Consider the following 13,870-nt stretch of genomic DNA (forward strand, 5'->3'; position numbering starts at 1 on the left):
CCTGCAAACCGCTCGTAGGGCTATTATCAGAAAAAATTGATTATCTCCGAAATTGAGTTAATTAGAGTGCACCCTTGAAATTAACGGAAATTAAAAAAAAAAACGGCCAAGTGCGAGTCGGAATCGCGCACTGAGGGTTCCGTACTTTTTAGTATTTGTTGTTATAGCGACAACAGAAATACATCATCTGTGAAAACCTGAACCTCGATAGCTAGCTATCACGGTTCATGAGATACAGCCTGGTGACAGACGGACAGACAGAGAGACAGACAGACAGCGAAGTCTTAGTAATATGGTCCCGTTTTTACCCTTTGGGTATGGAACGGTGGAACCCTTAAAAAACACGGTCTATAGCGGCTCTCAAACTGAATTTTAAGCAAAAATGTAACGACATAAAATAAAATAAAATGGGTATTTTGTATATCTTCAAATCCTGTGCAACCTAAACTGTGGTGTTCTGAGCGGTTTCAGAGGAATTTCCTCCCGCTGTAAACTTTTTCCAAGGGACTACAGTACAGGCTAGGGTTCCACAAAAATATATTCATGTTTTTAAAAGATCCGGTATACGGCATCGGCATAGAAATGCAAGCGTCCATAGGCCTAACAGCTTACCAACAGGCGGGCTGTAAGCTTTTATCCAACCGACGTGGTATAAACAAATGGCGTAAAATTATTTATTTATTGAAAATTAATATGTGAGTGCCTGACTAATGGAATGCGCTTCATGACATGACAAATAGGTATAACCTCAGAGCCGGCATCGTAACCTCGATAGGCGCTGTGATGAGATAAGAGACTCCTCCGTAAAAGGAGCCAGTCGATGGCCCCGCCGATAGACTGATACAGAAACTGATCCCATTGTCATGCTCAAGTTACTACAGCGAATCATTTCAAGTAGGCACATTATTACGTACCTAGGGATTCGTCGTTTAATCAAACGCGCCATTGGAGCTCAAAGGATAATCACACAAGCGTCTGCAGTCAGATATGTACCTCTATTACGAATACGAATATACAACCAATTACTGGCGAGAATTACAAGTAAATTGCACATAATTGCGTTTAAAGTCAATTTCAGATATTATAATTATGAACATGAATAATCATTTATTGCAGATCATAACAATGCATAGATTTTGTTAGTTTATTTTAAGCTAAGTACCTAATAACTAGTGTTAGTATTTACTAAGTTAATTAACTTGTAGCTTAAACTATCGTGAGACCTATTTAAACATATTTATTACTTTTATCAGTACGGTTTTTACTCACTATTATTTTAAAGCGACTAAAAATAATAGTGTGTAAAAACCGTACTGATAAATATGTTGAACTTGTAGCTTCATAATATTATGTTATGTTCTGTTTTTAAGAAAAGGAAATGGATATTAGACCAGAAATTAATATCGTGAAAGTTCCAGTTTTACTTATGATGGTTTTTTTTTGTACGCGTTTCTTTTTTCTCAGTTTACTACAAAATTTGAAAAATTCCTTTAGTACCGTTTGGTAACCAAAATTTCATAACTAGCTACAGAATGGGAATCAACCCAGTTTGAAGCCGGTTACGTATTGGGCCAACGTGTTACCAAAACAGAAATCTAAAACTCCCTGTATGTAGCCAGTTACGAATTGGGCCAGAGTGGTACCGTTTGGTAAATAAGTTTTGTAACTGGCTACAAAATGGAAATCCAAAATTACATTAAATCAATAGGTAGGTAGGTTAGATTCGTTAGGTAGCTTCAAATTCCCAAAGGGCAAAACGTCCAGAAATAGGAGCCTCGCGAAGCGTCGGAAGGAACAGTCCAACGAACTCTAGCTAACTCCAACAACCGTGGCTACAGATCGGCAAAGATAGATATAACTCCGTAATAAATAGATACAGTCTAAGGAAAAAACGTGCCTCGAAAATCACGAAAATTTGATTCTCGATCAAATGGCGCCACTACCTTTGGCCTACTCTCGTATAGAGGGTGTTGACGGTTTCGTTTGTTATTTAACAATTTTAACGCATATTAGTGAAAGAACATGGGTCAAAATCATACAAATAATTAATGCAAATAAAAAAAAACATTTATCCATATTCAAATACATTTTATCTACACACATATCATAAACCCTCTATGATGCCTTCAAAATCCGTAAATAGTCGCCAACATTAAGATAAACTGTTTTGTTACAGCAAATTTTTTATCTGTGAAAATGTTATTATTGCTAAATAATAACATCGATTTCGATAATATTATTTTATTCAAATTTCGAACATCTCTGAAAAACAAAGAAATTTGATTTGACCTCTATTCTAATATCAGTCGAGATGACGTTTTATTCGAAATGAAATGTCAGTTGCATACAAATTTGACAAATCACTCTTGTTAGTTGGTATCGAACGATATGGCCATCGACCCCCACTCTAGTTTGTCTCTGAATTTAAAAAAAAACTACGGATGCGTGACATGCGTGAAAAAAGTTTTCTTTGCCGCCATTTGACGTGCAGTTTATCTTTTAATTAGTTTGTAGGTAAAAAATAATTTGTTTTGTTGTTTTTAAAGTAACTTCAGCAAAAGTTTCGTGTAAAATGTGCGATAAAGATATTTCGGAGACGCCACCTCATATCCGCGAATTCCGCCAGAGACTATGCCCCAATGTCGGCTGTAATATGAGGTTAGTAAATAAATATCATAGAAAGTTTATAATATGTGTGTAGATAAAGCAGTGTATGTAACTGTACATAATTAGGCATTAAAACACTCGTGTGATTCTATTATGAAACTCACTACGTTCGTTTCATAAACCCACACTCTAGTTTTAATGCCTTTCATGATGTAGCAGTCACATAAACTACTATTATCGTATTTCTATAAATCTTCATTTTTAGTTTTAAAGTGTGTCTATAGATGGCAGTGAATTTACTGTGGTTACAAAATTTACTATGACAGTACCGCTCTATCCTATTATATCCTCTTTGGGATCGGTAATTCAAAAGTCCCATTTTGTAACCAGTTACAACCCGGGATTTATTTTTTCCGTTTCCAAGCCGGTTACCAAACGTGGTTACAAATCGGTAATGGAAAAGTCCTAATTTGAAGCCAGTTACGAATTTGTATTTCTTTCCCGTTTCGAAGCTGGTTACCAATTGTTAGTTACCAAACGGTACTAAGGGGAAAAATTGCAGAACCATTTCAAAAGATTTCCATATTTATATTGAAATTAAGTTTGTTACAAAAGAACTTATTTCTTATATAATTCAGTGTCTAGTTTTTTCACTTTATTTTCGTTTTCATGTGATGAGCACGGTTATTTATTCCTGAGTCATGGGTTTTTTCTATGTATTTAAGTATTTTTATATTATACACGGTGGCTAAAAATAAGTGCATTCCCGTTGCCAGGGAGGTTTGAGGATTATACTGAGCAACTTTTACTATGGGGCCAACCCCGAAATCGCGAAAAAAATATTGGCTGTTTCATACATTTTGGCTGGTCCATTTTCTATGGGAGGGTAAAATTTTTTTTGGTATGTTTCGAAAATTCTATTTGTTTTAATTTAAAAAAAATGACCGAAATGTAATGATGTGATATATTTTTAGAATCGCCTCAAAAAGCCCTTTCGTATAATACCACACACGATAGGTTTTGGAAAAAAAATTTTTTTTCCAAACAAAAAAAATAATGTTTTACCACCCCCCCGGGAATTTTTTTTAGGAACTGCGGGTCAATAATTTTGTTTTGACCTCTAGTATGCGTGTGCCAAACGGCTAGCCTGTACATCGATTTGCGGTATTTCTTTGTAATTGGGGTCGAGCGGCTTCCGCTATTACCGTGGGACTTAGTCAATTTGTGTAATAATGTCCTATAATATTTATTTATTTATTTTTATTCTTGTTTGTGATTTCAGCTACTTGCACGTGAATGAAATCCATGAGATACAAGCAGACACGTTTTCAAACATGCCCCGCCTGGAACGCTTGTAAGTACACCGTACTTTATTTATTGACAAAACTCTAAATCTGCCTATAAATGCAAAATTCCTGTCCTTGCTTTCTAGTTACATTGATAGATTTCTATCTATCAATGTAACGCACATTGTACTTTTTGGTTATAAGTATTACATATATATTCATTTCGTTAACACGCAAAGTAAATTTTAAAGTATCTAGGTACAGTCAGCATCTAATTAATAATGCCGGCCAAAGTGGCCAAATATATCGGATCACTTCCTTATTTCTTACGCTGCGTCTTACGTAGGCGAACACTCGCGAACGCGAAGTGAAACGGCACGGCGCGGCGCGCCCAAGGAGTTCGCGTTCGCAACGAGATCGCCCACGTAGGACACTTCTATTAGACCGCGAGCCAGGCGCAAATTTCGTCAGTCATCGCCTCCCGGGCGAAAACTCGTATAATAGCGGTTAACGGCTATGTATGATAAACCCTCGTGAACGACAGCGGCCGCTCCGTTGGTGGGTTGAGGAATGGCAGCAAATAAAGTATAAGTATAAAAAAAAATTTGTCATCGCCTCCCGCTTGATACTTTGTCAGATGATAGTTTAGATGCTATTGTGAATAAACAAAATCGTCAGCCGTTCCTGGGGGCACAATGGGACGCTTATGACACACATATCACAAGCGTCCCATTGTGCATTCCAAAACCGCAAACACATTTCTAATCTGTGGAAATATTTTTATTGCGTAATAATATATGTACATGAAGTTTAATTTAAATGTGTCGCGGTTTACATAATATACACCTACACCGTTTGTATGCCAAAACGAGACATCAAGACTACGACGAAACCAAAACGATCACAATAGCGCGCCCTCCATTACCTATGGCTCAAGATTTAGTAAAATTCAGTTAGATACGCGTGCTGTTGTAGTTGTAGGTAAAATAGCAATTAACAGGTGCCGCGTGCCCGTGCCGTTGACTCCGAGTAGGTGGCGTATGGCTTTCAAGGTTTCTTTAACTAAATTATTAACCAAATTTAGAATAGGTAGAAGCCGGGTATTATTCAAATCTACTTCACTTTGGCATCATGCTCTTTTTAGTCTTTTTAATACTTATGTATATATATATGACTTAATGGAGGTTTTGAACTTAAATAGGTAAGGTAAATCCTGTCTAAAACGTATTTACAACTATAAATTCTGGAACCAGAGGTAAACAATACGGCCTTTACATTTCTATGATATAATATATAATAGAAATGTTAAAGATCTCATGAATGTTATTATTATTATTGTGAGCCTATTGCCAAAGCTCTCCCCCCTCTCATGATGTTAAATTTCCATATTTATATTGAGATTAAGTTTATGTTACGTAATATTGTTAGTTAAATTGTAAGTTACGTGCTTAATTTGCAGTGCCCTTTACAGGGCTCATAGATTGTTCACAATTCTAATGTAAGACCTTATTGTACTTATGAAAGCAATAAATTACTGATTACTGACTGAAATTACTGATTTTATTAATATGTTTTCCTATTATAAAAATGATTGTATATTTACAAAGAACCATGACTCAATTCACACTGATTACAATCGCATAAGTGAGCGTTAAATTAATTTGCTTATGCACAGTTGCCATTCTTACAGCTTACAGGGAAATCACATCAGACTACATACCTACTTACGAGTGTGATATGATCTTCGATTAGGCGAACCCCGGGTAGGGTTACCAGATACAAATTTTGAATTTTCTGACCAAATTCCTGACACTCATGTCGGTGAGGTAACGGGGGGAGGGGGGTTATAGCCGTTAGCGATATCTATGTATGCTTGAATTAAGATATGTTCATTAATATTACTTAACCAAGTTTAAGTTAAGTTGATCTCATTGTTTTTTTTTGTTCATTGTTTAAAGGAAAATTCCGGACATCTGGTAACCCTAACCCCGGGGACTTGCTTAAGGTGCGAGAGCTACTCGAATTTAATTTGATAATGTCCCATCCCATGAGATATCTTGTTCAGTGTGACCATCTTAATACATTTTCGACATTCGGGACCAGGACCTCACAATCACTCAGTAGAGTCTTGCTTCGTCTCCCGGACTTCTCTTTACTTGAATTCGTTTTCGAGATCACTTTTATGCTAATAGTTTGTTTGAGGCGAGCACTCGGGACGTGATAGGAAGTGAGCTCCAGACGTTATGTTTACGTGTCGAGAAACGGGCGATGACAACATTCTCAAGGAAGTTGCGCGTGTTTATTAAACTTATGCGGTCGCTGGCTGATAACTAACAGGAACTTTTTAATTGTTCCCGGTAACCATATGGCATTAAAAGTTTTCGCATCTAATCTTTTTATAGGAATTATAGGTAGCATAAAATCTGCCTACTTTGCTTGTCTGCTGGGTTAACTGGGTAATTGTGTTTCAACAATTTTTATATTTCAAAACTATATCTCAACCTCTTTTAGTGTTACAGCATAATTAACCGCCTTCATAGTAGTGATAATCTACTTTAAATCGGCATATATACCTATAGCTATCACAATATAAAATAAAATTTAAATTAAATTACAATTTTGGAACAAATTTTGGACCAAAGCAAGCGCATTTTAGGGTATTCAATTTAATGCTACTCTATTCATGTACATATATAGCTTTTCATATAAGTTTTCTTGTTATCCTATTGTTTTCGTATGGGTTCCGTGGTTCACAAATCACATTCCACTTAGAAATGCATAAATAACTAAGTATCTATAAATTAATAAAGTAAAGGAAAATGGATACACATCTTATTCAGAGAGACTACGACACTTCCAAATTAATACTCTTGATAAAAGAAGAGACCTGGTAGATCTCCAATTTCTATATAAACTTTTAAATAACTACATAGATTGTCCATTGTCCAAAACTTATGCGCAAAATAAGATTTAGACACACGGTGGCTAAAAAATGAGTGCATTCCCGTTGCCAGGGAGGTTTTGGGATTATACTGAGCAACTTTTACTATGGGAACAACGACGAAATCGCGAAAAAAAATTTACCCTCCCATAGAAAATGGACCAAGCAAAATGTATGAAACAGCCAAATTTTTTTTCGCGATTTCGTGGTTGTTCCCATAGTAAAAGTTGCTCAGTATAATCCCAAAACCTACCTGGGAACGGGAATGCACTTATTTTTTTGCCACCCTGTAGATATATCCTAGGAAGAAAGTAGACCTTCTGTCTCCGGTATTTAGGAATATCGTCCTAGGCGCCAATTCACCCATTCCACGACTGTGTAGATTGTTGTACAAGCACACCCACTGCGGTGACATTCATTCCGACTCATTGCCCAGGTTCCGAAAATTATTAAATATTAACATAAAAAAATAGTATGTATCCTTCATTAGGTCTCGTTATTTAGCCATTAACTTTTACTTTAAGTTACTGTGTTTACCTCTTATTAGTTATACATCACTGAATGTTTCTTTTTATGGTTTAACGTAAATTTAATGTCGTAGATGTAATAACTGTTGGTGGACCTTAATAAATAAAATAAAATAAAAATAAATCGTATTCATCATAGACTAATGGCGTTATTCACCACAAAAACGCATTACAAGCCTGAATTAGCTATGAATCGTTCGTCTTTATTTGTCATTTTGACTTATGTATTTGTAAGAAAGGGATAAAACATAATTTAATTAATTCAGGCTCGTAAAGTTTTATAAATATTGGGGTAAGCAGCAAAATTAACAGACAAGTTAATAAAAAAAGGCACAAAACAAAAAGAAAAACCTATTACCCACAATGTATCTATCGCTAAAAATTTGAAATTAAATGAAAATAAGCTTTTACTGCAAAACTTGCATCAAGCTTTAAGCCAAACTGATTATGGATATAACAACGGGAAAAAAATTGGGGTTAAATTAGCGGTCTCACAGTCTAGAAAAAACCGTTTTCTTTACATTGAACGTATTTTTTACATAGCTTGAGTACGGTGACAGCTGTCATCTTCATACAATTTAAAACGCAAAATATGTATTGAAACGACAGCTGTCACCGTGCACAAGCTTATTTGAAAAAAAAAAACTAAAAATAGAGACAGTAGGGGGCCGAACATGTAGTTGTTATATAATGAAGGCTTGTGCTTTTAAGGCTTCCTTAGTGACTACTTACCAGAAAATAGACAAGCCGATAAGAATCGAGTTCTATGGACTGCCCACGCGTAATGCAAGGATAAGGAGCAGAAACCGACAACCTGGGTCACTAAATGTCTGGCTACTTTTAGATTTATGCACAACAACCGCCTGGCGCACGTTCCCTTCGGCTCGTTCACTGGCATGCCGAAGCTGCGCAAACTACGATTGGACAGCAACGCGCTGGTGTGTGACTGCAGCGTGCTGTGGCTGGTGCGCATGATGCACGCGCACGCCGGCATGAACGTGGCCGCCACCTGCTACGGCCCGCCACACCGCCTCGGCACCTCGCTGGCTAGCCTCAGGGAATATGACATGCATTGCAGTGAGTCATTTAAGAATAATAAGAGGATGGACTGCATAAGAAACGAAATCGGCTGTCCATGATCAAAAGTAACATTTTAAACTAGCATAACTACCTATATTTTTTTAGTTTTTTTGTAAAAATTGAGAGTTTGAGACTTCAGTGGTTTTGATGTATAGCAGCTAATATGTGCGAGAAGATCTATTGTGATATATTTAAATTTAATATATGCGCAACTATAATATATGAACAAAGAGAGCTCGTGTTTTAACACGACTCTCACGACTGACGACTGTATACAGTTACCAACCGATCCATATTCTCTTTAGGTAATACATATACAGGGTGACCTTAGCCATTGGATAAACCCTGAAATCCCACGTAGGGTTACTTCTCAGGAATGCTCTAACGTTAATATTTTTTTAATTAGAACGAAAGATAAAAAAATCAATTTTCTATCAAAAATTAATTGCAATGATCGACAACAAAAAGAAACATGCTGTACTAATCATTGGCAGTGTTTTTGACAACTTGTTCGAAAATGTGCGGCAATGATGACATTTGTCATAAGTCAGAATCTTATTAATGTCATAAATAAAAAAGATAATCATTTTTTTTTCTCTTTATTTAAGAGCTTGTCACGGAGGTGAACATGTCGCTTCATAGAAAACAACAATACAAGTCGAAGAAAGTTTCATACTATTTATTACCTCAGGAGCTATTAACACATACAGGCTGCGCCAAAGTAAAAATCTTAATTTGTTAATTTCTTCGTAACCGCTACACCGGTTGTTATGATACGTGGTATACTGTCTAAATACCCTAATGCATATGTACATTTCGGCTTTGTCCAATGGCTAAGGACGCCCTGTATAAAAATAGACAAAATGCATGTGTGACATGACAGTTCACCTAAACTGAACACCCCGTTTCCATTTTTAGAGCAACCCGAAATACACGAAGGGCCCGAAGACGTAGAAGTGGAATTTGGCGAGGATGCAATATTTACTTGTACCGCCGCTGGGGACCCAAGGCCCGAAATAGTTTGGTTCCGCGATTCCTTGGCTCTCCCTCTAGACGCGACCCGATACGAAGTACAGACCAACGGCAGCCTTATGATACATAACGTGGATGAGACGGACGTCGGAGTCTTCGAATGCATGGCTAAAAACCCCTCTGGAGAAGCGCGTTCAAGACCCGCGCGAATGATGATGATGATACACGACGAGCCTAAAGAAAATGGTAAAGTCTAAGTATTATTCTTAATCTTAGAAAATAATATTTATTTGCTTATTCAATATTTGCACTCCATAGAAGGTACTTATGTACACTTTTGGCCCAAAATATTGTAAACCAAAAGGCGTACATATACTCTCACGTATGAATAATAAACCAGTATTGTAAATATTCGATGTTGATATCTGAGCTCCAAGTTTCCTGTTTTTTATAAAGATTTAATGCGATTCTTGGTTTCTGGTAGAAAGGCAGCGTAACGAATTTTTATTGAAAATATTTCCAACTGAACTCAAACCATAAATTTAATATATACTTTTACCGAAGGGCAACAGAACGTACGCTCCGAGAGTGCACCTTTTTTAACCACTGTATGGCGGTCGGCGTCACTCTCGGAACGTGCGATTCGTAGCTGACTGAGACATTAAAAAGAGAAAATAAAACGATTAAAGTTGTAGCCATATATTCTAATACAGTATATGCTTTTTCAGAGATTCTCGTTTTCAAGATCAGGCCTCAAAATCAAGTAGTCAAAAAAAGAAACGTTCGAGTTAGGTTCGATTGCGTAGTTAAAGGAAATCCACCGCCTCATATCGCCTGGTACTTCAAAGGCACTAGGCTTCTACTTGACCCTCGAACGGATTTAAAGCTGAACGGCTCGATTTTCATCGATGACGTGCAGTACGTCGACGCTGGTGAATATACATGTGTAGCGGAAAATATACTTGGCAAAGTTAATGCATCAGCTGAACTTAAAGTATTAGGTAATTTCCCTGTTGCTTTGATGTCTTCTTATAAATCTGTAAAATCTGTAGTTTAAATTTGACGTCTGTTTATCTAACATTTATTTTTGTTGCAGTTCCCCCTTCATTTAGAGATGTGCCAAAAGACATAACAGCTTCCGAAGGTGATAAGGTTGAATTCACTTGTTCGGCTCGAGGATCACCAAAACCTGTCATAAGCTGGTTCATGAACACCATGACTCTACCAACAAGCGATAACTATGTCTTCAAGAATGAAAATGAAAAGTTTACCATTCGGGAAGTGACAAAGGATGACGCCGGGATTTATCATTGCAGAGCGGAAAATTCCGAGGGCATTACAGAAATTTCCGCAGTACTGAATGTTGAAGAATTTATAGTAATACCTCCTCGCATAGTTCATAAACCGGTTGACACCGATGCTTACAAAGGAACAACAGTTCAGTTACCGTGCGAAGTCGAAAGTGACCCTCCTGCCTCCGTGGAATGGACCAAAGATGGGTCCTCAATATTGTTGGAGGATAGAATTTCGATAACTTTGATCGGCAGTTTAATTATTAATAATTTAACCCTAAGTGACACCGGCCGATATGAATGCTTGGCATCTAATGAAAACGGTAAGGATACAGCATCTCTGTTTCTATCCGTGAAAGATCACACGCTTCCAGGAGAGCAATATGTAAACATAGCGTTGACTGAAGCGACAAGAGACATAGATCAAGCTATCGCTAGAACAGTTAAAGAAATATTTCAAAACACCTCAGCAGGAAAAGATGTCCACGAACTTTTTAGGATCGCTCACTTCCCAAACGCACCCGCACGAGAACTAGCTCGTGCAGCTGAAATTTATGAACGTACCTTAGACAAAGTACGAGATTTTATTCAAAATGGTTTAAATGTAACTTCGGTAGAACCATTTAATTATAATGATGTTCTTGGTCAGCAAAATTTGGATTTAATTGCACGGCTATCGGGCTGCACGGCACACCGGGAAAGTAAAGATTGTTCCGATATGTGCTTTCACAACAAATACCGCAGTATCGACGGCAGTTGCAATAATTTTGCCCATCCCATGTGGGGTTCATCTTTGACTGGTTTTCGGCGAATACTTTTTCCTATATATGAGAATGGTTTCAGTCAACCAGTGGGTTGGAACAAAGGGGTGAAATATAACGGATTCGAACTACCAAGTGCTCGGTCTGTATCTACCTCTATCATAACTACAACAGAGATATCTCAGGACATCGAGATTGCGCATATGGCTATGCAATGGGGCCAGTGGCTGGACCACGACTTGGATCACGCGCTACCATCTGTAAGTTCACAAACATGGGACGGTGTAGACTGTAAAAAAACATGTGACTATGCAGCTCCATGTTTTCCCATTGATGTTCCAAATAATGATCCACGTATCACTAATCGCCGGTGCATTGATTTTATTAGAACTAGTTCGGTATGTGGATCGGGAATGACGTCCGTCTTATTTGGGAGCCTGCAGCCGAGAGAACAAATTAATCAACTTACTTCATTTATTGATGCTTCACAAGTATACGGATTCGAAAGTGCTGTTGCTACTGACCTACGAGATTTGACTAATGAGAATGGATTATTGCGTGTTGGTGTTACATTCCCCGGAAGAAAGCCCCTATTACCTACCACAGGCATAAACGGTATGGACTGCAGGTTAAACCTTGCAGAAAGCGACCGCGCTTGCTTCGTCGCGGGTGACATCAGAGCCAATGAACAAATGGGTTTGGCGGCTATGCATACTATCTGGATGCGGGAACACAATCGTCTCGCCCTGCAGTTGAAATCGTTGAACTCATTTTGGGACGGAGACAAGGTGTACCAGGAAGCAAGGAAAATAGTTGGAGCAGAAATACAAATGATAACTTACACACACTGGTTACCGATTGTTCTCGGTAAGGAAGGTTACAAAAAGTTAGGAAATTACAAGGGGTATAACAGCAACTTGAACCCTTCAGTATCAAATGTGTTCGCTACAGCGGCGCTAAGATTTGGTCATTCCATGATTAATCCAATATTGCATCGTTACGATGAGGACTTCGAGCCCATTCCTCAAGGACATTTGCTGCTGAGAAATGCATTCTTTGCTCCCTGGAGACTTGTCGACGAAGGCGGAGTAGATCCCTTGCTCCGAGGTATGTTCACAACACCGGCTAAATTAAAAACTTCTACTCAAAATCTAAACTCGGAACTAACAGAGAAGCTCTTTTATTCTGTCCACGCAGTTGCCCTAGACCTTGCTGCTATTAATATTCAAAGAGGACGTGATCACGCTATTCCTCCTTACACGAAATGGAGACAAGTTTGCAACATGACAGAAGTAAAAGATTTTGATGATTTATCTAATGAAATATCGGATCAAAATGTACGAGACAAACTTAAGGAGCTTTATGGATCTGTTCACAACATCGATGTCTGGGTAGGAGGAATTTTAGAAGATCAGGTGGACGGAGGTAAAGTTGGTCCACTATTTAGCTGCCTTCTAATAGAGCAATTTAGGCGTTTGCGAGACGGAGATCGATTATGGTATGAGAATTCAAATGTATTTAAACCTGAACAATTAGATCAGATAAAAAAAACAAGCCTAGCTCGAGTGTTGTGCGATAATGGTGACAATATTGATACGATCGGTGAAAACGTATTTTTGATTCCTGAAGTACAAGATGGAATGGTATCCTGCGATGACCTGCCTTCAATAGATATTCGATTTTGGGCGGATTGCGAATCGTGTGGAGATTATAGAGAAAGTAATACCTTGTCGCGCTCGCGTAGGGCTACGGTGAACGAGACATTCCACGATGAGCGTATATTTGATTTAGAACAAGCAAATGAAGACTTAAAAGAAACTGTGGCCGCTCTTTTGAACAGGATTGAACAGCTCGAGGAAATTGTAAAGGAAAATAATAAAATCACTGACAATTAACACCTAATAACTAAGGCTCGAAGAAATAACACAGACATTAAACGTAACACATTAAAATGTATCTAGAGTTAAACCAAGAAAAGTCTGCGACGATTTTAATAGCATACGCAGTGCAAGTGTTATTTATACGTCATAATTTCATAGAAGTTTGACGTTTAAAATAACACTTGCACTGCGTGTGCTATCAAAATCGTTGCAGACTTATTTTGGTCTAACTCTATCTACATATGACAAATAAAAATCAAGTTAACGAGCGTGACCGATACGAGTAAAACTAGTAAATTAGACACGCCTATGCCTAAAGCACATTTTTGGTAATTACTGCCTCAAAAGCTAAGCGGCCGTAAGCTGAGAGCCACAATAGCAAATAAAGGCTAGGATTGAGACAGTGCAGTATTTTAACATTGCCGGTTTTTTGAACTTTGCATTCAAATTAGGTACTTACAAAGCTTTTCTAACCAAATTACTTTTATCGGTTACGCTCTTGTCATACTTGTACACAATGTAAA

At 37.7% G+C, this 13,870-nt stretch overlaps 1 protein-coding gene across 1 annotated transcript in view; it reads left to right on the forward strand.

Annotated features, from left to right (window-relative positions):
• The window catches only part of LOC134754163 (peroxidasin-like), a 51,147-nt gene extending 37,569 nt beyond the window's left edge, over window positions 1-13,578 (forward strand). The window contains exons 3-7 of the mRNA XM_063690284.1: window positions 3,890-3,961; window positions 8,206-8,438; window positions 9,360-9,659; window positions 10,142-10,414; window positions 10,510-13,578. Coding sequence (XP_063546354.1) covers window positions 3,890-3,961; window positions 8,206-8,438; window positions 9,360-9,659; window positions 10,142-10,414; window positions 10,510-13,361 — 3,730 coding nt within the window. The 3' untranslated portion in view covers window positions 13,362-13,578. The remainder of the gene's footprint in view (window positions 1-3,889; window positions 3,962-8,205; window positions 8,439-9,359; window positions 9,660-10,141; window positions 10,415-10,509) is intronic.
• The last annotated feature ends 292 nt before the right edge of the window (window positions 13,579-13,870 follow it).

This window comes from Cydia strobilella, chromosome Z (assembly GCF_947568885.1).
Source record: "Cydia strobilella chromosome Z, ilCydStro3.1, whole genome shotgun sequence".
In the NCBI taxonomy this organism is placed as follows: domain Eukaryota; kingdom Metazoa; phylum Arthropoda; class Insecta; order Lepidoptera; family Tortricidae; genus Cydia; species Cydia strobilella.